Raw genomic sequence first — 27,734 nt, 5'->3', positions numbered from 1 at the left:
AAAAAAAAAAAAGTTCCAAGGAAGTAGGAGCTTAGATTCGGGGGAAACGCATGGCTGCATTATCCATAATTGAGGAAATGGGGAATGGCCTGAAAGCCCGACCACAGTGAGTCGTTTGGTAAATCAGGCCAAAGTCTCTTCACAGATGTTATGCAGCCATTGGATGCACGTGGGCCTGGACGCAACGAAACGCTGCAGCTGCAACGCTGTGCCGAAGCTGGTCGGACGGTCGGTGCTGCGCACCTGGCCACAGCCGCCAGAGCATCCGCGCAGAGGCAGATGAGGCCTGGAAGGGTATTTGCAAGAGTGACATCAGTCACTGGGTGGGGCCGGCAGCAGCAGAGTGCTCTGCCCTCGGTGTGGCGTGGCCGTAAAGGCGTTTTCAAGGTGGCTACACAAAGGATGGGGAAAGCGAGAGGAAGCAAGACAGGGAGGAGGGCGATGGGGCCGAGGGGTGAGCGGGGGTCACCGTCTTCCCTCCGGGCCAAGGGGCGTCCTGGCTGGAGCAGGCCAGCCCACCAGGAGCCACACGGGAGGGCGGGGTGGCCCAGGGCAAAGGGGAGTCAGGAGCAAGGCTGGGTCTGGGCACGTGAAGCCAGGATGCTGGCATCTGGGGACACTGGGGACACAGTGTGTCTGGGACAGGTGTGGAGGCGGGGTGGTCCTGAGCTTGACCTTCCGGGCCCGGCACAGGTGGCCTGACAGTGTATCCTGGGGCATGCGGGACAGGGTGGGGCCATCAGCCCTGACCTGTGAGAAGCGGGACTGCCAGGCCAGAGGTTAATTCATAGAATCCTTGTGGTGACGTCTGGGAGACTGAGAGAAAAATGAAAAGCTCTCATGACATGGTGTGTCAGACTGAAAACTGAGACCCTATGTGTGTGACACAGCAGAAGAGAAAGGAGGCAAGTCAGGCAGTGCCAGCTCACAGGTGTGAGGAACTGTCCAGCGTGTGTGTGTGTGTGTGTGTGTGTGTGTGTGTGTGTGTACAGGCACGCAGACACGTGTGCAGCTGGGAGCCGCATTCTCAGGGGTTAAGTTCCCAGGTTCTGGACGCAGAGTTGTGTCTCAGCCCCAGCTCTGCGATTTAATAGTTTTTTGCCCCCAAGCAAGTGGTTTAACCCCTCAGCCTCAGTCTCCACATCGGGGAACTAGGGAAATTCGAGGCCCAGGCTCCTCCGCAGATTTGTGAGGGTTCAATGGGGTGACAATGGCCACCTGCTGCTTTGGCTGAGGGGGGAGCTGGATGAAGACTCGGGACACACGTGCTGGGGGACGCCAGCTCGGGGAGGTTTGTGGTCGCGAACAGAGGCGCCAAGGGGCCACAGACGCAGGACTAGAAGGGGCTCTTCCCCCGGAGGAAAGGCCCACGAGGGAAGAGGAAGGGAGGTCTGGAAGGAAGGTCATAGTTGGGGGCGATGGCACCCGCTGTGGGGTCCACCCTCCCCCCGGGGGCTTCCCTCTAGGGGAGGGGCATCAGCTCTAGGGCCCTCTGTCCCTCTGACCTGGTTGCCCGGGAATCTTGGCACCAGCTGGGGCTCCCCACCCCATGTGGAAATGGGGTGATGGGTCCAGCCTGCCCAAGTGGGGCGGCCGGAAGGGAGAGGGGACCTAGGCTCCCGGCTGCAGTTTTCACCTCTGTGCACCAGGGACCCGGATGGTGGCTGTGCCTTGGCGGGGGCTCCAAGCATAGGACCGGCTCACCTCCACGTCAGGCTCAGGGGCGGCCTGACGTGGACGCTGACTGGCTGTCCTTGGCAACGTCCTTGGCCCGCTCACCCATGAGACGGGGTGGTAAAGACCTGGAGGGCCGCGAGAAGATTCAGGAAGCGAATGTGCGTGAAGTGGCGGGCACGGTGTGAAGGGCTCAGAAACCCTCAGGAACGGCCAGCCACCCCCTACAGGTAGGGCCCTCCTGAGGACACTTCCCACCCCGCCCCAATTCTAAAACACGCCTCACGGGGGCAGTGCCACGGCTGGGGGGCGCTAAGCCGCACTGATGGGGCGCCTGCGATGCTGTCACAGCGGCCACGCCTGCCGGCCCCCTTCCAACTGCTTCACGCACAGCAGAGCGTCCTGCCTACGACGACCCAGTGAGCAAGGTGCTGGATTACCCCCATTTGACAGAGGAGAAGACTGAGGCCCAAATGAACACACTCCCTACCCGACGCACTCCTAACGTGGTCACCCCCTCACGTGCAATGGTCTCTCTCTGACTGACATACCTGCCCCCTCACACATTCACTCACTCACACACTCGTACATTCTCTCACACACATTCACTCCCACACACTCACTCCCACACTCACTCCCACGTTCACTCTCACACACTCACATGCACGGGCATGTGCACTCCACATTCCTTCCCACCCTCCTGCTCTGTACAGAAGAGGGACAGAGCCCAGGACGGGGTGCCCACGAGGCTGTGGCCGCCCCGGGGGTTCAGGGGAACCTGCCTGGGGAGAGGAGGCAGCGTGGTCAGGGCGGACGCCAGAGAGGACACAAACTGGGCCGGGACCTCCCCAGAGCCCGGTGTTTTCCCCTGCCCCGTAGCTTCGGGACGGGAAGATAGGCCAGCTTCTTGCCTCCCCCAGAGTCCGCTCCTCCGCCCCTGGCACTTGGGATAGGCCTCGGGGGCTGTTCTTGGGACCCCGGCTTCCCCAGGGGATAAAATCATCTTGGTTTTCAAGGCTTGTGCACAACGGCCTATGCGAGAACCCCTCTCGGGAAGTGCAAAGGCCGTTTTCCCGCGCTGGAGGGACCAGAAGTGTCAGCCATGCCAAGTGGGTGTATCTGACTTCTTGGGGCTCCTTTATGGGCCTGGTGCGTGTCTCGGCCTGGCCAGGTGCTTACCCACCCCAACAAGCTGTGTACACCCAGGTCTCTTGCCTCGAAACCCGGACGCAGAAACAGGCCAGTCTTTTCACAGTCTGTAAACACATAGCGTGCCCTCACGCGCCTGGCACACAGGGACAGGGCTGTCCCCTCATGGCCTTGCACACATAGGCAGGCCTGTCCCCTCACGGCCTTGCACACACAGACAGGCCTGTCTCCACAGGACCTGGCCTCCAAGGTGCATCTGTGAGTCAGAGATGAGGCCTCATTAACTCAGTACAACTGTTTATGCTTCCACACCCCCAGGAATTGGCCTCACGGGCCAAACCACCCAAACCAAACAGGGCTGGCCTCTCCAGGGAGCCCTCAGGACAGTTGCTCTGCCGCAGAGGATCCTGGGAGATCCCATTGCCCAGAGTAAGCCCAACCCACCCTCCTTCCTGGGCCTGGAGATGCTGGTTGTCCTCCTGTGGGAAGAGTCTCCCTGAACAGTGCCGGTCAAAGGGAGGAGGCCGGAGAGGAACAGCAGAGCTGCTGGGGGGCAGGGGGGGCAGGGAAGGGGATTCTGGGAGTTGGGACGCTATGGGTCAAACCTCACTCCCATTCTGGGTTGCCTTGGGAACTTGGGCCAGTGACTCGAGATTTCAACACATGCATGACAGCAACAAGTGACTATTCAGCGAGGTAAGATGATGCTTCAAACATGGGGCTCGGGCTGAGGAAATTCCCCAAGTGGACAGTGACTGCACGAGAACAAAGTCTGACATTGAGGCCACCGAACCACGGGATTCCCAGGATGGAGCAGAGGCTGGCAAGAACATCACACAGGTATTGTGTTTACACTGCCTTGTCCCACAGCACGACTTGAGGTACATTCCACGGGAGCATTTCTCAATCTTTTCCTAATTATTCTTCCCCCAGGAGCCTTTAAACATTTCTCCCCCATTTCCCTTCTTCTCTTTGAAATTAAATGCTAAAAAATAAGATTTTAGGGGCACCTGGGTGGCTCAGTCAGCTGAGCGTTCGACTTGGGCTCAGGTCATGATCTCATGGTTCGTGGGTTCAAGCCCTGCGTCTGGCTCCGTGCTGACAGCTCAGAGCCCGGAGACTGCTTCAGATTCGGTGTCTCCCTCTCTCTCCGCCCCTCCCCTGTTCACTCTCTCTCTCTCAAAAATGAGTAAACATTAAAAAAATAAAATAAAATAAAAGATTTTGTTGAATGGGGCTGAACTTTGGAGGGCCACATACTATTGTAATAACTTAAGGTTTTTTTTAAGCCCCAGAGAACCAATTGTGGCCCCTCTGGGAACAATTCTCTGTTGAGAATGCCCTAGAGATACCAGAACAACTCCATAAAAACTAAACCAATGGGAATGTAGTATTTAATAGGCAACATTCTTCACAAGTAAAAGAATGGGTTTTCTATGTGCCCTGTGGCTACAATATGCATATACGTGTTAGTATAGGTGAAAAGCAACAAAAACAATACTTAGAAAATTAAAAAAAAAAAAAAAATCAAGCCGAGGCTGCAGGATTTCTCAAGTTCCTGGTTTTGACTTGTTAAAAAGATATTGAAAAGAAAATAAAAGGAAAAACCCAAGAAGGTCAGTTGTAAGTGCAGGGAAAAGAGAGGCTGTCACAGGAGAGGCAGAAGGTCACAGAGCCAGCAGGGTAGGGACCCTGCTTCTTTGGACCCTTTAGTCCAAAGCTTCAGAATCAGGCAGAGCTGGATCAAGCAGCCCTACAAATGTGTACTAAAATCCTTTGTGTGGCTATGGATAAGTCACTACACCTCTCTGGGCCTTGCTTCCCCCATGTCCTGAATGACAATGAGCAGAAAAGTGCACAGCCCTGCCTGGCACATCATAACTGCATCTGAATTCGTGAACACTTGCTAGAATCAATGCATACCATAAAACGAGTAAGCTATAGAACCAGAATTCGAATCCAAGTCTCTCGGCTCAATTTTGCTAGCCCAGAGTGCCTCCAAACACCTTAAATTTCTTCGCCACTTTGAAAAGGAAGGGGAGCATGCCTCCCTCCTCCAGTCTCATCAAAACTGAAACCAAGTTGCTCACACTAAGATACCACTGCCACCTGGTGGCAGCATACCTAAATTATTGGAGTGGGGGCAACTGTCAAAGGAGGAAAACTGCCAGGGTCTTATACACACCTAAGTCACGAGCGAATGCTTACACAGGGAGAACAAACGTCCCCATCAACCACTTCACGAACGGGCCGCACACTGCCCGGCATTTACCAGTTCCTTGAAACTCTGACTTGGGTTTCCTGGACGCTTTTGGGGTTTGTTTTTGTTTTTGTTTTTAATTTAACAACCACAAAGAAACCAAACGCCACTAACATTGAGTGCAGGCATCCAGGTTTTCCTGGAAACTGCTAGAAGCTCAGGGGTCCCCACTTTTGTACTTGTTCAATCAATCGCCTAAATCCCACATGTAACCCTTCATGTTTAAATTTCACGTTTCAAGATTGTCACTTTCCGATCATCTTTCTAAGCCAGTCGGTGTCCCGAAATTCAGCTTTCTGTGCCCACCTTCTTCGTTAGCCCTCGGAGCTGCACACTACTCACGAATTCCCCGAGCGCTGCCTCTCAGGTGTTCCCATAGGCCGCAGACGACAGTTAAAGAAAACGCAGACTGGGACAAGGCAGGAAGCAGAGCTCTGTGGACTACCACTAAAAACAGCCAGCCGCTCCCTTGACATTGATCTTGGCCACCTTTGCAATGAGGCATTTTCCCAACCTGTCCAGGGGGCGGTTTGTCTCTAAGTGCTTCCTGCCCCTTCCTGAGCTAGGACAAAACAAGGCAATCACCTACTGAGTTTTCCGCTCACGTGGAAAACACATACAGAGAACAGAATGGGGCAGAGGCCAGGCAGCCGTTGTGTGTGGCAGTGAAATGGCCTCTTCCTTCAGGTAGGCCCCCTGACCACACTACCCCTGTTACCTTCCCTGCCCCTGGAATGCTCTGGCATTCAACTCCCAGATGGCCCCCTGCAGGTCCTGACGTAAGCCCTGCCTGTCTTGGGACACGCGGGGCCGCAGAGAGCCAGGCCCCAGGGACGCGGGGTAATCTCGCTGGGGAAACGGAGGTCTCAGCAGCACCTGCCGACTCTGTGAGCAGGAATGTGCCACTCTGCCTTCCTAGCTGCAGTCTGCTGCCTTCTACCTACGTTCGCCAAGCTGTGGGCATGAGAGAGACCTAGGGGAGAACCCCACCTCTAGCCCTGACCAGCTATGGGAGTGGGGTCAGCCTGGCCTCACCTTCCCCATCCATAAAATGGGAGCAGCGGTGGAAATCAGCCTTATAAGGCTGTGGCAAGGGTGAAATGGTCACGAGGAGCCTAGCACACAGTAGGTGCTCAATAAATTCTCGTCCCTTCCCTCCCTTGGAGACTTGCATTGAGTTTCCAAGACTGTCACACAGCACAAAGCAAGTGGCCCTGCAGCTGTCAGCGGGGAGAGGAGGGGAGTGGCCCTCTTTAGGGCCAGGAATGTAATTCTGCAGGGTGGTATTTCCGTCCTTGGTCTGGCTGTGATGAGCGTCCCTCTAGAGGCACGGGAGGAATTCCGAGTGTCCCCTCGGTCATCCCAACATGGCACGAGGCCTTAAACTCTGCACAGGGCCGGCCACTCATCCTCAGCGGCTCCCCGGCTCCCCGTGAAGACGACAGCTCAGGACGTGCCCCGGTCATCGCGGCCCTACCCTGCTGGCTCTGTGAGGCCACAGGACTGTCACGGCTTGTTCTAAACTAAAATTATCAGAAGGCGCGAGAGCCAGGCAGGCGGGGTGTTAAGTAAGGCGCTGACTGCATGTCCCACACGGGGGAGCACAACGGGGACTCCCCGGGGGGCTGGGAGGACCCTTCTCAGCAGATCTGGCCCCTGGGTCTCGAAAGTGACGAGCAGAGGTCTAATTTCCTTATGTGCTAAAAGGCTCCGGACCATCCTATGCAGAGCTCGAACCGGAAAACTGGGCCGAAGAACCAGGTAACGGACAGGAAGTGAAGAGCGGGGAGAATGGCTGGGTGGTGGACTCCCTGGAAAACTTATGTTTGGAGCAACCTTCCGAAGTTACTTTCAACCCAGAGCCCTGAGACCCTGAGCCTGCCTCACCCAGCCCCTCAGGCGGGCCCCTGTTCTGAAAGCAAGCCCTTCTATGGTCCTTTTGGAAGCAGGCCCAACGCTCTAAAGCTCCTGAGCAAAGTCAAAGGCCAACGGGGCAGGAACGCCTTTTCGGCACTGCAGGGAGAAAGCCACCGGACGTCAGAGGGAGAAGGGGGAGAGGCTTTCGTGCACTGGAGGGATGCTCCCGGGCTGAGCTGTCTGGAAGGCAGGAGGCGTCTGCCCTCACACCTCCGGGTAACAGACGAGCTTTGATTTGAGCCGGCAGGAGGCTGCCCGAGACGAGGCGGCCGCCCGAAAGCAGCCACCGAGTCAGGACTTACCTTCCACTGCAGAGAATGGAACCACTGGTCTCGCAGGTAGCTGTTGGCAGCCTGCAACGACAAGAACAGGACAGCAAGGTCCGGTCACCGGCTTGCAGCATGTCAGGGCACTACTGCGCGGGCCCCAGGCCGCCCCGTCCAGCAGGGTCTGCCCTGCGGCCCGAGCACAGGGACCCACCCAGCTGAACCTTTCGGGCGCAAAAACCGAAACAGAAGTGGCAACCGGGGGGACTTTTCTGAAATGAGTCATCACTGCCGCTGCGTGCTTATAATTTGCTGGGTATAAGGGACTCCAGACACCGGCTGCTTGAAGAGCTTTCACTGCACACGTATCTTGACTTCATTAGGATCACGGGAGGGGCCGGGGCGAGCGGAGAGAGGCACGGTGGTAGGAGCAGATCGGGTGCCTCCTTTCCACCAGGCACTGCTCCAGGTGCCTGGCGCCTGTTATTCACGTGTTCTGTCATCAGGCCTCACAACAGCCCTGTGAGGTGGCTAACGCTACGCCCATTTCACAGCGGGAGAAACTGAGTCTCTGATGTCTCACAACAACTAAGTACATTCAAACCCAGGCAGGCTGGCTTCAGAGCCTGTGGGTTTATGAACCTCTTGCCAACCGCAGAAAGTCATGGGAGAGAGCACCCGGCCTTGAACTCAGGGGGACTCGAGTTAAAAATCACTGTGCAGGGAGCAAAATCTTCCCAGATGTGCACCACCCTCGTTCGCAGACCCTGGCAACTGGGCCTGGATTTTCTTCTCCGTAAAACGGGGCCACTAGCCCTATCTTGCAGGAATGCTGTGGGGATTGGGAAGGATTCCTGTAAGGTGCACAGAATCGGGCCTAGCACATAGTACGTGCTCACACAGAAACACCGCCTCTGTCGTTACTGTCATCACTGATCCCTCTCAAGTGAATCGTGGCCCGAGGAAGGCCCTGCAGTTGTCACGCTGCTGGGGCTCTCACCCCCGGTTCCAGCACGGCTCTGGGTGATAACAGCAATATTTATGATTCATTTAATGTGCACCAGACACAGCGCTAAGGTCTATGCGTGGACTGGCTTGTTTGGTCCTGGCCAGTCTACCCTGGGAAGTCGGGACCGTCAGCATCGTCACCCCTACGGTACAAACGAGGAAACTGAGGCTCAGGGAGGTTAAGAACGTTCCCACAGGCTCACAGGGAGTAGGTGTGGGACCAGGACTTGAACCCAGGCAGTCTGACTCATGCTGTAAACCACAGAGTTTCTGGCATTCCAAGTTTTCCAGTCACCATCCCTAAGGGCAGAAATGCAGTGTCTGTTCTCGCCTGACCCCGCAGCCCTCTGTTCTAAGTTGACCCTGACTTTCATGGTCCCGGGACTCTCGCAAAGGCTGGAGCTTCTTTCCAAGTATGAAAGTCCAACTTCTGTTCCCAGCCTGCATGGACACACACACACACACATGCACAAGCGTGTACAACTTCGGGTCACCCTCTGTCAAGGGGATCCAGGTACCCTACCCAGATCCTCAATGGGGCATCAGCCGCTCTCCCAGGGCACAGTTTGGGGAAATCTCTGGGCTTGAATAAACGAACCTGTTCCGTGGCCAGTGCGGGAGGGTAAGGGTACCAGGTCTCCGTGTGCAAACTCAGAGACTGGCAGACTGATACCAGCCTGTGGATACAAGGCAAGTTGGCATCTCTGCCCTGAGTGGGAGTGAGCGGGGGGACACCTTCCGTGTGATTCAGGGACCTCTGCGGTGGCCGAGTCTCCAAGAGACCTGGGTTCAAGTTCCCTGAAGACACAGAGCCTTTGTCACCTGACTGGGGGGGAGGTGGTGGCCGAAGGGGAGTCTCACGGGACCAGCAGCACCCCGGAGGGTCTGTGGCTGACTCACCTCCCATCCGTGCTGACCTAGCTCTGTGGTCTTGTGACACTTCTTGTTCATTAGGATGAAAAAATACACCCCATGCTCAGGGAGAGCGACGCAAAGATCCCCAACAATGAGATAATCCACGCAAAACCCTTACTTAGCTCAGTGCCTGGCACGTGTAGACACTTTACAAACAGCACCGATCAGGATCCGTGCAGCCACGGCCTGTGGGATGCTGATAAACGTGGAACAACAGGCTTGCAGAATAGAAAAGCCCTGATCACAGCATGTGCCACCTTCTGTGCTGTAAACGATCCCACTGTGGCTGCTTCCACGCCACAAGGAGGGAAATCCCTGGACCACAGTTGGGAAGAGACGCGTTGGATCCGCTCTCAGGGGCTGGTCCCGGCCGGTGTGAGCCTACCCGGCACACGCCCAGTCCACAACCATCTCTGGGCTTTTTAACACACCCAAGTTGGCCAGAGAGAGGGGCAGGTGCAGGAGGCCAAATACAGGACCCCCAGAGATGGTCCACATGCTTGTCCTTGCGAAGGCCTCACCTTAGGTGGCAAATGGGCTTTGCTAAGATTTGAGGAAGTTAAGGACCTTGAAATGGGGAGGTCATTCTGCGTTCTCTGGGCGAGTCAATGTCATCAGAAAGGTCCTTACAAGAGGGAGGCTGGAGGTCAGAGAGAAGAGACAGAAACAGAGGTTGGAGGGATGTGGCCACAAGCTAAGGGACACAGACAGCCCCTGAAGCTGGAAAAGGCACGGAAAGCTATTCTCCCAAGAGCTTCCGCAAGGCTCTAGCCCTGCCGACACCTTGATTTTGGCCCAGTGGGCCCCGTGCTGGACTTCTGGCCTCCAGAACTAGAAACAACAAGTACTAAATTTGTGTTGTCTGAACCGCTAAAGGTGTGGTAATGCGTGACAGCAGCAGTAGAAAACCGGTGTGGGAGGTATGGCTAGTTAGTGCTCAGAGGGGCTGCTCTGTTGGTCCTGGGGGTGCACAGTGGGACCGGGCAATGCCCATAAGGTGTCACTGGTTGGACTGAATGACCAAGTGAATGAGCTCCTTGAGGGCAGAGTCCTTTTTAAAATTTTTTTTTTTTTATTTTGAGGGAGAGCGGTGTGTGTGTGTGGGGGAGAGAGAGAGAGAGAGACAGTGAGTCTCTGAGAAGGAGAATCTCAAGCAGACTCCACACTCAGCACAGGGCCCGACTTCGGGCTCCATCCCACGACCCTGGGATCATGACCTGGGCCAAAATCGAGAGCCGATGCTCAACCACCTGAGCCACCCAGGTGCCCTGAGGGCAGAGCCTTAGGCCCAAATCCCCCGTGCTGATTAGCAGTACCGGGTACCACTGCAGGCCAGCTGCACAAGAATGAATGAACACGCACACAAAGCAGGAGGTGAGAAAGCACAGCAGTGGTAGGAAGCCCTAGACAGTGACTCCCTTTCTGTGCCTCGGCCGCCGAATCGAACGCAGACCTGGTCTCCCCGTGACCAGGCCCAGCCCTTCCCATTCTGGGAACCACCCCAGCACGCAAGCTCCTGTTGGGGATTTTTAAGGGTGGGGGGGGGGAGCCCCTCCCTTGGCTGACTGTGAGGAGCAGGTGATCCAGGCTGCGTCAGTCGCGTCAGTCAGAAGCCCCTGCCCAGGACTCTGGGTCTTGAGCCAAGCAACGTGGGGATGAAGGGGTTAAGAATTCATTATGAGACAGAGGGGTGTCTTCCGCTAAAGGGCAACCCTAGGCTGGGCGGGGCACGGTGCTACCACCTGCCTCAGCCTGTTCTCCAGGCTCCCGTCAATCCTTCCAGTATATTCCTTTTCTGCTGGAGACGGCCTGAGTCCATCTTGCCTGCTTACATCCAAGACTGACCCACAAGGCACCACTGGACACTTGTTCCTTCTCAAAAACGTATGTTCCAAAGCATTTTCTCTCCAGCTGTTCCTCCAGAAGGCACTGGCCAGCCCCGGAGCGGCAGCTTCCCCTGCTTCCACCACGAGCCCTCCTCCCACCCCCCCAGGTGGTCTGGCTCTGCCCGACCTCGACCTCCACCTCGATGTGCCCGGCCTGCTGCTAAGCAGAGATGGCTGTGCACGTTTCCTCCCCTGCCCTGGTGCCTGGGGCCGCGTCCCCAGGTCTCCGTTGGGTCTGCTGTGTCCTGTTTGACAGCAGCCTTGCGTTCTAGAAGGGGAAGAAGGTTCCTTCAGCGACATAACCCCATCTCACCTGCCCTGCTCACCTCCCCTCTCGGCCTGACCTTTCCGGCAGAACCCCCTGCATGTTCCGAGTCCCTCCTCACGTGGGAGAGCCCCCGCGCCTGCCCACACCCAGCTTCCCAGCTGCCTCCATCATCCCGTGAGCATCTCAACTGGAGGAGGTCAGAGTCACGTTCTGGAAAGAACGCAGGTGTGGGTTCAGTGGAGCAGTTGGTGGATCCCAGCTGAAAACAGCTGTGTGACCCTGGACCACCCCGCCTGTACCGTGGACCCGGGGAGCCTGCCTCCCCAAGGCACGGGGCTGAACTGAGGAACCCCGGCTGATGTCACCTACCAGGCACCGAGCAAACTGCTCTGCACACCTCACTCTGAGGCGAGGCACGGAGGCTCCGAGCAGGTGGGAGGGCCCTGCCACCCACCTGGGAGCTGACCCAGCCCGACCCCTGACCACACCATCGCCCTCGCTGCTACAGCTTGTCTGGCACGCGCCCCTTCTCTGTCCTCTGCACCCCTCGCCCCCTCCAGCACTTTGGCTGGGACCACGTTCCCCGCCCTCCTTCCCGCCACTCTCAGAGCCCCATCCCGCCCACGGGACTGGGAAAGGAGACAGAGTCCCGTCGGATTAACTGCTACCTCCCCGGTGAAGCCGGGGTCACCAAGTTCGCCGAGTGGACTCATGACACGGGGGCAAATGCTGGAGGTGCCATCCGGTTCCCTGCCTCCACTCCAGGGAGGCAGAGACAGCAGACGTCCCCCACCCCACCCGCTGGGCTCATCATTCCCCAGCGCGACCAGGAGGAGAGGTGGCCACAGCCCTCGCTGTGCCCTCTGGGCTGGCTGCACTTTGGAGGAAGACAGAGGCCGTGACTACATTCGTCCATCGTAACAAATGAGGCTCTTTGAACTGGAGGCTCAAAGGGATTTCAAGGATCACCCATTCAGGAGTTCTTGGTTTTTGGGGGGATTTATGGGAATCTGAATCCCTTTGAGAACCTGAAACAAGCTGCAGAATCACACCCAAGTACAGTGCACATGTGTCCACTGCACACACATGCAGGTGCACGCAAAGATACCCACAGACACACACACACACACACACACACACACACACACACACACACACACACAGAGGCAGTTTTGGAAGACACCAGGGGCCGTAGGTTAGGGACCCAATTCTAGCCCAGCCCATCCCTTCCTGCCACGCTTCTGATGAGCAAACTGAGGCCCAGACTTGCTGTGGTCTTATCAGCATCCTCCCGCAAAGTGTCCAGCTCTCCTCCCAGCACGTGGCAGGTACTCGAAGCCACGGGGCTGGCCGTGGCCAACCAAGCGTGAGTGGATGTGACCTGCGTCGCTTCCAGTGGAGCTTCTACGAGCCAGCACGCTACTTAGCAGGGTCCCTTCCCCTTGCCGCGGTAAAACCAGGAACATGCCAGACGGTACCGGCTCCGTGAGCAGTATTCCCCGCTGACCCACAACGGACACGTGGCCTGAGTGAGAAAAAACCCTTTGCTGTTTTGAGCCACTGAGAAGCTGGGGCTGCTTTGCCACGGCAGCATAACCGAGCATGAGCCGGCTTGCTTCGCTTTTCATGTAGCTTTCACACCGGACATACATCCTCCCGGGAACACTCTGCCTTCCTCCTCCCTCAGGGCCTGCTGCGCTACTCACCCTTCAGTTCTGCCCCGAATTCCTTTCAGCGCTTTCCCTTTCCCTCGCCATCCCGGACCACCTCAGGCGGTGGAAGCTCATCTAACTGCCCTACCCTGCCCTGCAAGTGCTGATCTCATCGTTCTTCTCTCTCGCCAGGCCGTGAGCTCCATGAGGTCAGCAACCATGTCTGATTTAGTCACTACTGCGTCCGCAAAACCCAGAGAAATGTCTGTTAGATGAAAGATTGGCTGGGATGTTGAATGGATGACTGGATGGACACGTGGATGCATGGATGACGGATGGGTAGACGGGTGGACAGACAGATACATAAATGGACTGGGTGGGTGGAGAGTTAGATGGATGGGTGAAGCATCACCCGTCCTGCTCGTTGGAAGAAAAATCTCATGTGCAGTCACGCTTCTAAAGAACTACTCAGTCTTGATCCCGTCTCTTCCCCAAGGTGTATCCGATCGGGACTAAAAAAGAGTCACGGCTGTCTTTCCCCGAAAACCTCCTATGACCAGGCACAGTGCTAAGTATTTTACGTGTAGTAACGCTGGTCCTCACAACAGCCAAGGAGGCAGGTCCTACGACTCCAGCTCACAGACAAGATCAGTGCCCTGGAGAGGTTACTGCTGCTTGTCCAAGGCCGCACAGGCTGCCTGCCCCCAACAGGAGAGCCATGTGTCTGGGCTCCAGCAGGCTTGCAGGAACTGGGCTGGGGAATCTGAAGGCATTATGCCTGGTGAAAGGGGGGAGGAAGGACTCGGCTCGGGTTCCAATCCCCATGTCGCAAACAAGAGAAGGGGCCAGAACTTTCCTCCCGAAGAGGGGCGGCACATCTCTCACTGATGGAGCCGGAGAGGTTGGGCCACGAACTGCTCCTTCTTCTGGTTTGTCTGGTTTCGAAGAAGGACGGATGCTGCTCGGGGCGCGGGGCGGGGGGATGTCCGGGATCCCGACATATCACCTCTAAGTGCCTCCCAATGGAAAGGAGAGGTCCACTCTGGACTGGGCTGTACATGGCCCAGAGGAAAGGGTGAGTTTCTGCACAGGGTTTCTATACTGCTGTATGGGCAGCTGAGCCAGGACGACTTGGCGCCGTGGGACGCAGGGTACAGCTCAGAGTCCTGGGGGGGGGGGGGGGGGGGGCGGTCACTGGATTCAAGCATGGGAAAGAGCCCCTGGAGGCAGGCAGGCCTGCTCAGGCCAGCGCTAATTTCTCCTAGCGATAAATCTTTCTAATACTGGAAGGGCCTCGTTCCAGGCAAATTCTGCCTAATTTCCTCTTCGAAAGTTGCCAAGTTCTCTCTCATTGTTGTATTGTCTCGAGAGGTGAGAAAAACAGCCAAGGGTGCACTGTGGGTGACTGTTCCCAAGTTCTCCTTCCTGGCCCAACTTCTTAGGGAAAAAACAGCACGTGCTTTTCAGACCGGAAAGCTCTTTCTCACTGGCTTCCAGTAAGAAGGGAACCCACCCTGTCCCTGCCCCTGACGCCTGGCCTCTGGAGATCCTCTTGGGAGAAGAGCCGGTCTCTGAGACCATCGGGAGACGAGGGTCTCTTTGTTCTGGTTCCGCCTGGACCCTGTTTTAGGAGCAGGGGGCTCCTGTCTACTTCTCACGGATGGGCAGAAACCCAACTGCAAGGCAGAAATCCCCAGATGATGGGCGCCACAGGGCTCTTTAATGCTGGCTACCCCACCCCACAGGCCGGCAAGGAGCCCCCCCGCCCTGGACGCTTTCATTGCACCGTTTATGTTCTTATGTAGTTACTTCCTCACAATGAAACATCAGCACAAAGGGCATTAAGGGGGGAAAGAAGATAAATAGGCCCTTTCTGCACCCGGGGATTCTAATAACATGGCATTAGGGAGCTCATGCTGAAAAACACAAAGCTTCCAGAAAGACACCAACTGGACAAGGCTGGGAGGCTGGTGCCTTTGTCTGGGGATTCGACCTGCTGGCACATCGCTCGGGCCCTCTGCGCTGGGAGAAGGCACGGTTGCCAGAGATCGTCTCTTAACCTTCCCTGAACTCGGATAGGTCAGCTCCCAGAGGTCTGAGTGAGGCAGCGATTCAAATTCTAACAAAGCAGCTTTGTCAGGAGGTCCCTGGGAGAGAGATGGAGGTTGGAGAGGGAGGAACAGAGGGAGGAGGAGACACAGAGGCAGTGAAGTCAAGATGCACGGAGAGAAGGGCCTGGGGTGGAGAGAGGCTTGGGATGGAGAAAGACATCAGGAAAAAAAAAAAAAAAAAAAAAAAAAAAAACTATAAGAGAAGCAGAGAGTGAAATATAGCGAGAGAGAGGGAGACACGGGGAGAAGAGGAAGTGTCAGAGAGAGACAGAGGAAAACAGATTCACGTGGGTACGAGAACCCGAAAGGGAGACCGAGAGCGAGAGCCTGGCAGGCGAGGGTGGGGACCCCTGCAACCCCAACATCACCCCGCGGGAGAGAACAGCCGTGCACATGAAGCAGGACGTGACCCTCTTCAGAGCTGCTGGAACAGGCCAGAGCCTCCAGCCTTGTGAGGTTACTTCCTCTGGCAGGGAGGCGGTGCGTGGAACACGGGGCCGCAACGAGAAGTTCCAGGGTCCAGCCCCGTGCAGCACTTCCATCATTCTGCGATGACGGAAACGGTCGCTGTCTGCACCGTCCAAGCAGCAGCCGCTAGGTCCGTGTGCTACCGAGCACTCGAAATGTGGCCAGTGGACCATGATCTGCATTCTCAACTTGATTCAGTAAATTAAAATGCAGACAACCCAGTGTGGCTAGTGGCTGCCGGCGGGAGGCACCCCTGGGGGGGGCATTTCACCCTCTGCCTGCCCTGCGGCCAGGGGCGCCCAGACCCAGACGAAGCTGCTCCAGGCGGCCTTGCCCCCTGAGCACGGCAGGCTGCGTCCTGGTCCTTCCTGCACGCACGGCAGGGAGGACTGCTCAGTCGTGCCACAGCTCCGGGTCCCATCACACAAACCAGGACAAACCCAAAGAAGGGTCCCGCGGACACTGTCGACAGCACGCGAGGAGTGCCACCCTGGGGCGTCAGGTACCTTCCAGCCCAAAGGCCATCTCCAAGATGACTTGGAACCCACTTATGTAACAAGGCGGCCACACACGACCCGTGAATCATGGAGGGGAGGGAGGAGGGCGATGATGAGAAGGAAGCGAGGTGGAAGCTGGTGGAAACGGCGGAGGGAGAGGGTGAGGTGGGGGGGGGGGGGTTGCACCCACCTGGGCTCCCTGAGTAATGGGGTGGAGGGCCGTGTGTGAGTGCTGCTCTCCTGCTCCAGCCTCTGTCCACCGGAGCTGGGGGGGGTGCAGCGAGCAAGGGGGGTGCCGGCGCAGGCCCGCCTGTCGGCTCGGCAGGGGGAGCTCTGACGCGAGGCCACGGCCGGACGCAGCCCCAGCCAGGCGAGTCATAACCGCCGGCCCGCAGCCACGGCCTGGGTTAAAGGGACATTCCACTGCCCAGCAACCCACATCCCTCTAAGCCTCCCTGCCCCTCCACCCCTGGGTGAGCGGCATTCGGGCCTTCCTTGGGGGGACGCCGGCCCCTCCAGCCCCAGGAACAATGCGACCCTCCTGCCGGCCAAGCAGCAGCCACTATACAGCCCAGGAGATTGGGGCTCAGGGCCCTCCCCACTCTAGCTGGACTACTTCAAGGTTTCCCTCCCTCCTGCCTCCCTCTGGTGCTCCCTCTCTGTCCTGCAACTAGACTGATCCCTCTACTGTCCCTTCCAACCCGTAAGAGCTTTCCACGGCTCCCCATTGCCCTCGGAACATAGCCTTGGCTTCTTCACTCGGCTAATAAGACCCATAGAGTCTGGCTGTGACCCAAGAGCTCTGGACATCATCCACAGGGCCCTGAACCTGCCTCCCCCTCTCTTCCAGGGCAGCAAACGCCCCCTCTCTCACATTCATGCTTTGCACCCGCATTCCCTCTGCCCCGAGTGTGTGCCCCCCATCCTGGCACACTCCTACTCATCCCTCTATGCCCCACTATAAGGTCACCACCCCTGGGGAGCCTTCTCTGGCCCCCCCAGGCCGAGTGAGTCAGTCCCTGCCCTCCGGGATGTGCCTCTATTTTAGCTGTTATCTCTGTAGTCACGTGTTTAGAGCTCGGTCTCCCCAGAGAGCCCCACAACTCTTCGAGGATGGGGCCAAGGGGCTCATTTACCTTCCTCCCCCAGCACAGGGAGCAGGCCGGCTCGGTGCTCTGTGAGTCAGTAGGATTTTCTCTGTACCCCTCTTCTCCAGCTTTCCACAGGATGCTATTACTGTCCCCGCCCCCCGAATGTCCCGCCGCTGCTCAGGTCCCAGCCCAAGGGGGCCGGAAGTGGCCGCCCCCACAGACTCCAGATGGCAGCCGTCAGAGGGGCCGGAAGGACAGACAGGAGAGTTCTGCTGGCTGGGCTGGGGGGTGGGGAGGAGGGAAAAGGTGAGGGCAGGTAGAAGAAAGACAGCCCAGTGCAGAGGGCGCCAGAACCGAGAAGAAAACAGACGGGCGGCCGTGGTGCTGGTGTCCTCCAAGGGGTGACAGGAAAGAAGACGATTTTTCTAAAGAATTAGCTGTTCGAGTCAGCTTGTTGAGCTCAGCATTCCTCAGAGGCCAGACCATGTGCCTCTCGCCTTCAGTGTTGTTACACAATCTAGTGGCCGCTTTGGAAATGCGTTTTAGGGAACATCTCTTCAGGCTCAGGGCAGATCTCCCTGGAGTGACAGAGTTAGAAAGAATATGTTCCTAAAAGGAGGGCCTGTTCTCCCAAAGACAAGAGAATGAATTCTCTCTAGATGAGCACTTTCGGACTCGGGGTCCCTGCCGGAGGCTGGGACGGCTCTGCCCGAAACGACACAGGACACGTCGCATGTATGCACTGCTGCAAATTTTTCAGCCACGATTCCTTGCCTGGTGGACCCACCTCTCCCGGACCACAAGGTCCTGGAAGGGCCATGAGAGTACACAGCCCCCTACGGTCAAGGCTGGGTATGTAACCTAGGGTGGGGCCATCCCTGGGATGTAGGGGACTACAGCAGGGCCAGTCAGAATCTTCTGTGAGATTTTACCGAAGGGTACTGGAAGGAAAATGGGCTCTCACATTTTTAAGGATAGAAGTCCCTCTTTCCCAGGGTGCCTGGGGGGCTCAGTCAGTTAAGCAACCGACTCTCGATTTTGGCTCAGGTCGTGATCTCACGGTTCATGAGTTGCAGCCCTGAGGCGGGCTCTCTGCTGGCAGTGAGGAGCCTGCTTGGGATCCTCTCTCCTTCCCTCTCTGCCCCTCCCCTGCTCATGCATCCACATGTATGCTCTCTCTCAAATAAATAAATAAACTTAAAAAAAAAAAAAGTCCATTTTTCTCATGCATGGAGAAACCGTCCCTGACAATGAAGCCAATGCACAGAAAGAGAACCAGGAAATGGAGACAGAGAGAGTCCCTGAATACTATTATCACTTGACTCCTGGATCAAGCTATGCCTGAAGGCCTCTCTTAGACTTCCCAGTTACTTGAACACAATTACAGCATCAAATTCTTTTTGCTTTAGAGAGTTTGAATGTTTGTATCATTTCCAAACAACAGCCCTGACCGATACACACAAAATGCACCCTTTTCCAAGGAGACAGCTCTGGGGGGCTCAGTCGGTTGACCTTTGGTTTCGGCTCAGGTCATGATCCCAGGGCCGTGGGAGGGAGTCCCGCATCAGGCTCTGGGCTGAGCGGGGAGCCTGATTAAGACTCTCTCCCTCTGCCCCTGTCTACTGCTCGTGGTGTGCACGCTCCCAATCTCTCTCTCTCTCAAAGGACAAAAAAAAGACTGAGACCGACGAGAAGAACCTCCTCCTCACTCGAAGTAGAGCAAAAGGTGGCACGTGTTGCTTACTATAGCCTTCTAAGTCCTAAAAACATGCCTTTGCGCCTCAGTTACCTCATCTGTAAAATGGAGATCAAAAGACCCATTTCTCAGGTTTGTGGAGAGAAAGAAAAGCATAAGACATAAGGTTCCTGGGCTGCAACAGGCAGGCGGTAGGAGCTCGGTCTGTGCACATTCCCTGCTCCTCTCCCAGAGAGGGCCCCACGGTTTATACCTTTCTTATGCTGGAGAAGAATGTGCCCTAAGCTAAATAACCTTCCCTCTTGGGAGCTGGCCGTCTCCTCTGAGGGAAAGCGGAGTGCGAGGGCGGAGGGGGCAGAGGAAACTGCTTGTTCATGTTTGTCTCTCCTACCTGCAGTAAGACTGTTCCCCCAGGGATTGTGAGCTGTAAACAGTACTTCGGGGCATTCTCCCAGGACAGCAGCTGAACGTCTTCAATAGCGCTGTAGGAGACCGAGTTTTCCATGTACCCAGTTGGCTGCAGCAAAAAGAAAAAAAGAAAAAGAAAGAGAGAAGACACACATTGGTTACAAGATCAGGCACAGTATCCATGCCTCAAAGAAGGTTCCAGAAAACATCCTCCCCCCCCCCCCCCCCCATTCTGGCAACAGGCAAACCGAGTTGGTACAGACACGGGGCGACTCTGGAGACCAAAGGAACTCCGTCTTTCCTAGCATCCCAGCTGGCAGGAGGGGGCTGCAGTGGAAACTCGCCCCCGTGTTTGGAGCTGTAGAGTCGGGACCAGACTGGGGGCACCTTAAGGGCAAAGCCTGTGCCCTGTTCCTCTGGGTGTTCGCGGGGCCCAGCACAGGGCAGAGCCTGGATCCCTCCAGCCCTCACCGTGTGCAAGCCACTGCCTTCTCCTGCCCAGAATGCAGTCATAGACCCCCTTCGATTTCCGGGTCTTGTCTCCCCACCCACATATGCACTCCCCACTCGAGACCCAGGGCCACATTCCAAGTCGACGAACTGTATCCCCCTACTCCCTGTTCAGTGTCCTTCCACAGCTCCCGGTGGCCCAAGCACGAATCCCACGTGCCCCTCCACCCCTGCCAGGCTCCTTCCTCCAGCCGCACCCACTTTCTCTTCTCTGTCGGCCCTCCCCAACGGCCCACCCGGTGGCACCACACAGTTAGCCTGCCCTTTGTCCCCAAACGGTTGTGGCCCCATCCCTGGCATCTCCTCCTCCACTGTCCAGGCCTCAGCTCCACAGGTCTTCTGGGGGGCCTGCTACCCCCCAGACCCTAAAGCCCACCTGGCCACATCCTTCCCTGTGCCCTCGGCGCTCCGCGCACCCCACTGAATCACTGTGGACGTTTACCATATGTCATCTACCGATGCCTGCCTCCTGGCCAGGCTGCAGCTCCGTAAGGTCCGCCCCATGTCTGTCTTGCTCCCTGCCCTCTCTCCGCAGAGCCTGGCACATGGCAAGGGCTCGACAATTTGTGTCAAAAGGAAGAACTGGAACAGCTTTCGTCGGTCAATGCTGGGGTGAGGGCAGGGAGAGAGAAACTCACAGCCGCTCACTACTCTGTGAGGGAGCTCCCCTGTCACGGACAGAAGGCACCAGGAGCCAAGGGGATGCACTGGCCACCAGGTACCAGCAGCGCTCTTACCACCCTGACCCCAGGAAGCCAGGAAGCCATACTTCAGCAGAGCCAGAGGCAAGCGTAGCTTAGCCGAGAAGGCAGAACGTGACGGCTGACGCGTCCCCAGCCGTGACACGCGCCAAGCGAGGTCTCCTTCCATCCTCACAACGGCCCCGTGGAGCAGGTGCCAGGGCCATCCCACCGCACGCTGAGGACCCGGAGGTGTCACGTGACTTGCCCAAGGTAGGCCAGCTGGGACGGGGGCTGGCCAGGGCCGAACCGAGCTGGCGACTCAGGAATCGGGGCCCTAACCACTCCCCACTGAGCTGCACACAAGTGGGGGCGCAATGTAAAATCCATGGCCCGACGAGTTCATTCTACCATCAGGATTTAGGACCGCCACGAGGTTTTAAGTTTCCATTTCTGTCTGCCCAAGTTGAGATGCAGTGGTGGTGGCGGAGAGGGCTGAGGGCACAGGCTGCGACAAATCTCCCTGATATGATCGGTCACCGGGCTCAGGAAGGGAGAGAGGTTGATCAACACATTCGTTCTTTCATTCATTCATTTACTCATTCACTCATCTGACATATTCGTTGGGCATCTATTACGTTATAGGCCCATATGCCGGGTGCTGGAGATACAGCAGTGGATGAGACAGGAGCCCAGGGGGGGCAAAGAGACAACAAACCAAATACACAAATAAACAGCAGGTGCTGCACCACGAATCCAAGAGGGTGTGCTCACAGGGGCTAAGAGCTGCGGGGCCCGGTGCCCCCGAGGGGTGGGGCAGAAGTACGCCCCGGAGCTCGGAGCTCGTGGCCAGTGCAAAGGCCCAGGCGTGGGAACAAGCTGGGCGTGTTCAGGGAGGAGACTGCCCAAAGGAGGAAGGCCACCCCCAGAGGGTCCTGTGGACCCAGCCAGGGGTCTGGGGCGGAGTGTTGTTTGGGGAAGAGACTCTGGAGGAGGGGACAGAAGCAGGAACAGCCTGGAGGCTCCAGAGCAGGTCCCTAGCAAACAGAGGCGGTGGGGGGGGAGGGGAGGAGGCAGCGGGGGAGGGGCAGTCAGATCCCTTCTGCCCTTCCCCAAAGGCACAGAGCCCACCCCTCAGCACCAATCCCAGGAGCCTCTGTGTCTGACCAGGAGAGTTGCCGTGGTGCAGATGTGCGGGCTCCCCTCACCTTGCAGCCTGTGCCCGCGCCCCATGCACTGTTCCGTTCTCGGTATTCCGCCATCAATGACTCAGCTCTGACTGCACATCTTGTCCCGAGAATATCCATGCAACCAGGGGCTCAGGGGATTGGTTAGACACTTATTATCTGAACCCACGTTCAAGTATTTATTGTGTGCTGTCTCCCCTGCTAGTGTTCCAGCACAAGAGCAGAAATCTCCACCTGTTCCGTTGCAAGTGCCCAAACAGACCCTGGCACTGAGACGGGGGTAGTCATTTTCTTCTAAATGAAGGAATTATTTTCCTAAATAAGACAGTGTTCATCCATGTATTACTTCTAATCATGACACAGAACATACTTGGGGAAGATGCTTTCTGGGGATCATCTTAAGACTTAAATTTTAAAATTAAAACTTAATTGACAAATGAAAAAAAAAAAATCTCCTTTCGGAAGCAATGGCCCCCGGGTACCAGATGCGCCAAAGGCCTTTCTGTCGCGGCCCAAGTCCACCTCCCTCCCTTTACGAGGTCTGGTCGGCCTCCAAACTCCATGCCGTTGACCCCTTGAGACATACAGAGGCCAGAGGACACGGGTTGAGCCATGGCCACTAACACATCTGGAAAACCGCCAGACCACACCAAACAAGAGAAAGATAGCAACGCCCATTCCGTGAATATCTGGACTCGATGATCCAAACCGAGCCAACGGCCAGCCTCGTTTCTTTAGAAGCGCACCTATGGGCCTCGAAGCCTCTGCCTCCCACCGGCCTCCCCGGGGACCCTGGGACACGACGAGGCTCCGCACTGCCCCGTGTGGCACCAAGCCCGTGGCGACCACACGCTCGGGGCGGGGTGACCACTCCCGACGTGTGCGACGTCCAGGAGGCGGGGCTTGCCTGTGTCTGCCTTTCTCACGACCCTGCTCCAGCTGCTTCAATGTGGCCTTGATTAGAAGTTACAACACAGGCTTTTTGGGGAAAGGTTGGGTATAAATAAATACATGCTGGTTTTTAATAGCAGACGTTCTGCTTTCCCACTGTTCGAAACAGTACTGGCTAAAAGCAAAATGTGTACAGAGAGACCTGTGTTCGAGTCTCTTAACTGTGTGGCTTCATGCAAGTTACTGTACCTCTCTGAGTCCATTTCAGCCAATGGTAAAACGAGAATTTATTAGACAGGATTATTTTCTAATAATCCTTAAAGGAGACCCAGACTGTCAAGGCTTAGCACCGCATCTGGAACATTCTAAAAAGCGCAGTAAAATGAGGTACTGCGAGAAACAATAAACTTTACCTCTAGGCTCTTTCTCCCCCAGACCCATGCCTCTGGTCTAACGGTGACAAAAGGATCAGATAAACCCCAACTGAAGGACGTTCCTCACAACACCTGACCAGTACTCATCAAAACCAAGCAAAGTCCAAGCAACTGTCCCAAACATGAGAATTCTCTGTCTATGGAGGAGGACCACTCCTTGCACTGTGGGATCCCCAGTGGGATCCTGGGACAGAAGACGGACATTAGGTAAAAACGAAGGGAATCAAATAAAGCATGGGCTTTAATAACAGCATATCACTCCTGGCTCATTAGTTGTGACAAATGTATCCTGTTTCTGGGACACGTTCACAACTGGGGTAGCGGGCTTAGGGGTCCATGGAAACTCTGTGCTGCCTTTGTAACTTTTCTGTACATCTCAAACTGTTCTAAGATAAAATGTTCACAGACAGAAATTAACTGCTGCCGTGTTATTGCTAGCATCGTCTTCGACGACAGAGCCTCGGCAGGAGCCCAGGGGGCTTACGAGGGAAAGGGGACGGATGGGGACTGAGAGTCCCTGAATGCTCTCTTGGGATTCAGGTGTGAGCCAGTGCTGACCACGGGCCTCCTTCGTCCGGGTACTTTCACACGGCTGGGGCGATTTCACAGATAACTGATAATTCCTTGGTAATCTGAACACGATGATCCGAGTTACAGTGCAGGAGATTCCTACATGGGGTAAAGGCTGAGTCAGATAAAAAAGAAAAATTTAATTCCCCTCCACTTGAGGGAAGCTGGGAAATCCAGCTCTGAAAGGTACATGTAAGAGAACAACAAGCAGCCTCCGTTGTTTCTACATGTAAAACAGTGCGAGGCCATACTGCACGATTCTGTGTACGTGACGTCTCGGAAGGAGCAAAACTACGGAACTTGAACTCAGATTAGTGCTCTCCAGCGGCCAGGGTGCGGGTGGGGACCAGTTACCAAGGGGCACGGGGAGCTGTGTGGGGTGATGGAAATATTAAAAAAAATTTTTTTTTTAAGTTTATTTATTTATTGTTGAGAGAGAGAGAGAGAGAGCGAGCGAGCATTGTGAGTGGAGGAGGGGCACAAGAAGAGAGAGATTCCCAACCAGGCTCTGCACTGTGTGCACAGAACCCAACTCGGGGCTGGAACTCATGAACTGTGAGATCATGACCTGAGTTGAAATCGAGAGATGGGACGCTTAACCGACTGAGCCACCCAGGTGCCCCTGGAAATAGTCTGTATCTCGATGGTGGTGGTGGTGGTTACCTGACTGTGTATCTTTGTCAAAACTCACAAATCTACACCCTAAAAGGATGAATTTTACTGAAAGTAAATTAGAGGTCGAACCTAAGAAAGGCAATGTGTGAATACTGTAGATGATTTGGAAGCCGATGAATAGAATGAAATCTTTCAGATAAAATCACGTCAAGACCACTCATTAGCACTTTGGTATATTACCTTTATATTATCCTCCCGATTATTTTTTATACATGATTTTTTTCCTTTTTCCTTTTTGCTTGTGACTTGCCTGTTTTTTTTTTTTTCTTTTTAACATAATGTTCCATCACATGTACATCGTATATTCTGGACAATGATTTCCAGAACCATTATTTAGTGGCTATAAAGCATTTGGCCACTGTTTTATCACTGCTTCCCACCTCCCCCCACCACCATGGACAGTGTGGTTGTTTCATTTTATGCCACTATAAACAACTCCACAATGAACATCCTTGTGAAACGTGTTTTTCTACCCTATATTTAGGATTATTTCCTTAGGCCAGATTCCCAGAAATGGAATTACTGGGACAAAGGGTAAAAGCATATTTTACGTCATTGCCAAATTGCTCTCATTAAAGAGATATTAAAGAGAACCGGGGAGCCCCGGCTAAGGCTGGGGGGGCCTTCGTCCTGAGCCCCGAGCCTGGCTGGGTCCTGGAAAAGCCAGGCTCTGATCCCTGTGAGCTCAGGGGGACCACATGGCCGGCCAAGTGCCCACAGCCCGACTGCGCCGCACAGGGGCTGGGATCGCAGAAGTCTGCACATGGGGGTCCAGGCGCGTGGGGACGCTGCTCTCCCGTGGGAGTTGAGGTGCCTCTGTCCTTTTGCCCTTGGGGACTGTTGAGGGGCTAGCTTGGGGGTCTTGGTGTCCGCCAGACCAGGAGGAGAGCGCTCCCCTCCTGCTTCTGTTTCTGAGATGAGCTGCTTCTCTAGCATCCCCTCGATGCCTGGATCTGGGCTCAGGAGAGCAGAGCCTGGAGGGGGCTTCGTGAGGGCCCCTAGTCACCAAAGACCCTCGGAGCTGACATTCCACACTGGGAACCCCTTCGGACCTCCCACGTCAGAGTAGGCAAGGAGTGGGGTGACCAAACTCCCCTGAAGCAGCCCCTCCCCCCGAGGCCCCCAGGCTGCACCTCCCCCTGCTTCCCAGGGAGCCAGCTCCTTCCCACCCAAACCTGCCTGGTTTCCATGGGGATTCCTCTAAAATCGAATGTGAATCATGATGTCTGCGACCCCCAAGATGAGGCTCAGGCTGACTCAAGGCATATGTTGGGAAGGTGTCCAGCACCAATCCCAGGAAGGGGAGCAGGGAAGAGGCTCCCAGACCCCAAGAGGAGAAGCCGGTCTGGAAACACCCTCCATGAGCTCACTCCCGAGGCAGGTGGACGTGGGAGGCTGGGAAACCTTGCCCCCCGGGGGACCCGGGCTGAGAACAACAGGCTGTTTGCCACGGGTGGGGGTGGGGGTGGGGGTGGGGCTGGGGTTGGCGCCCTGGCACCCTGCTGGGTGAACCACACTATAGACAGGTCCCCCTCTCCCTGCATGGAAGCTGCCTGAGTCATCGTGGAGGGAGATCCCTCTCTGCACAGCCCGACTCCACATGGCACCATCCCACTGGAATGAGGACGGGTTTGCTGCTGCTCGCTGCCCCCTGGACACACACCCTGGACTCAAAGGACAGATGTCAGGTCAGAGGATAGGGAAGCCTCTTCCAGCCCGTTTGGAGAGTCAACAACAACGACAACAGTAATAATGACGGCACTGTTACCTCTGGTAGTACCACAGAACGGCTCGGATCGGAGGAGTGGGTTTTAGCTCACCTCCCCCTGCTGCTTTCTAGAAGTGAGATAAAATTCATATAAAATCAAACGCTAACCACTTTAAAATGTACAACGCAATGGCCGCTGGCACATTCACAGTGTCGTGCAACTTCACGGCACTTAGTTCAGTGCTGAGGCATTCTCAGCGCTCCGAAAGGAGACTCCGTACCCACGAAGCGGTCACTCCCCCACGGGGCTGCTGGCCGCTGGTCTGCTACCTGTCCCCGCGGCTTGGCCTCTTGTGGACATTTCCCGTCAGTGCAATCACGCAGCACGTGGCCCTTCTCGCTGGCTCTTTTCCCTGGAGGTTCCGGAGGTTCACCCACGTCGCAGCATGTATCAGTTATGGCTGCATAACGTCCCGCTGAAGGGACAGGCCACGTTTGGCTTACTCCTTCGCAGCTGAGGGACATCTGGGTGGTTTCCCCCTTTGGGGGAGGGGGGACGGTCTGCTGCATATTTTTCCGGTGATAAGGAAGGACGTGTGCCCCGCAAACACAGCCCTGGCGAAGCCCCTCGCGCACGGAAAGGCACGGGTGCCCCTGGTTAACACGCCTCGAGCGGTTAGCACGCGGCCAGCACCAAGCCGAGGACACGTCTTCTCCCACTTGACCATGCCGCAGCCCTGGAGGGGGGCCGTGTTTACCCCTGTTTATCCGTATGCTACAGACGAGGCAGGTCCAGAGAGGTGCTGACATGTCACGGACCCCTGCTTTAAAGAGACACACCCAGCACTCAATCCCACAACCGCCGGGGACGGTGGCCTCCACCCCGCACTCTGCCAGCTCCTCCAGCCGGAGCCACACTCCGGTGTGCACACCGAAGGGCTCGCGCACACTGCGAACGCGCGCTGTGCACAAAGGAGCCAGGACCGGAACCTGGCGCCACCAGGGTCTCGGAATCTGCCCGCCAGCTGCCACCCCGCCCTGCGGGCCCCCAGGCCACCTACGGCCCCACTGGGCGTCGAGGGCAGAAATCCACACGGGCTCACTTGGGAAAGGCCTGTCAAAATATTTTGATGTTCTCTTTAATCCCACAAAGGGAAAGCTGCACCGCAAAAGCAAAGCGGCGGTAACAATTCGCTGCTACGTGGGTCAGTCTGGGCCCCAGGCCCGGAGCAAATCTCCTCCAGTGCCTTTCACACCCCCCACCTCCCCGTGTTTCCATAAACCAGAGACAGCCAACGTGACTTAAGCTTTTCCGGTTGCTCCAGGGCCACTGTCCCTGCCGCCGTCCCCTGGCGAGCTGCACCCCCTGCCCAGCACCACTCTTGGTCCCGCGAAGCGTCCACACAGCGGCCCGCCGCTCCCCTTCCTGGCCCCCGACTCGGAGACGCTGTGTCAGGCTGCACGGCTTCTCCAACTGTCGTCTTGAGGCCAAATGCTGCCCATGTACCGTCCCCACCCCCTACCTCACCAGCTTACCGCTCTTCTGCAGGAGCCTGTGAAACCACAACGCCAGGCTTTATTTATTAGCACAGGCAACTCGGTTTTGAGCAAGAACATCTCTCAGGAGAAAAACACACCCTTCTTGTGTCTTATGGCCTTTTGTTTGATCGTCTTTTCTTGGTGGTAGGGGACTTAATGAAGGGCTGTGTGGCTCAAGTGGCTCTTAGGTCCTCACTGTCAGACCGAACTTTCCGTGATGGGGGAAGTGCTCTGCACCTGCGTGGTAGCCTCCTGTGGGCTACTGAGCACGTGC

General features: G+C 56.2%; 1 protein-coding gene across 2 annotated transcripts in view; it reads right to left on the bottom strand.

Moving 5' to 3' along the window:
• Positions 1–27,734, bottom strand: part of CMIP (c-Maf inducing protein) — a 232,581-nt gene that overhangs the window by 71,391 nt on the left and 133,456 nt on the right. Inside the window, exons 1-3 of one of the 2 annotated variants that reach the window (XM_019413079.2) lie at positions 21,665–21,733; positions 19,250–19,375; positions 7,303–7,353 (exon numbers count right to left, since the gene is read on the bottom strand). In XM_019413079.2, the coding sequence (XP_019268624.1) occupies positions 7,303–7,353; positions 19,250–19,375; positions 21,665–21,718 (231 nt within the window). In that variant the 5' untranslated portion in view covers positions 21,719–21,733. Of the gene's footprint in view, positions 1–7,302; positions 7,354–19,249; positions 19,376–21,664; positions 21,734–27,734 lie in introns of those variants that run through there. The other variant, XM_019413076.2, reaches the window with a different exon arrangement.

The sequence above is a fragment of the Panthera pardus genome, unplaced genomic scaffold (genome assembly GCF_024362965.1).
Source record: "Panthera pardus isolate Hobbes unplaced genomic scaffold, ASM2436296v1 HiC_scaffold_19, whole genome shotgun sequence".
NCBI classification, from domain to species: domain Eukaryota; kingdom Metazoa; phylum Chordata; class Mammalia; order Carnivora; family Felidae; genus Panthera; species Panthera pardus.
This window is presented reverse-complemented; position numbering and strand designations above follow the sequence as displayed.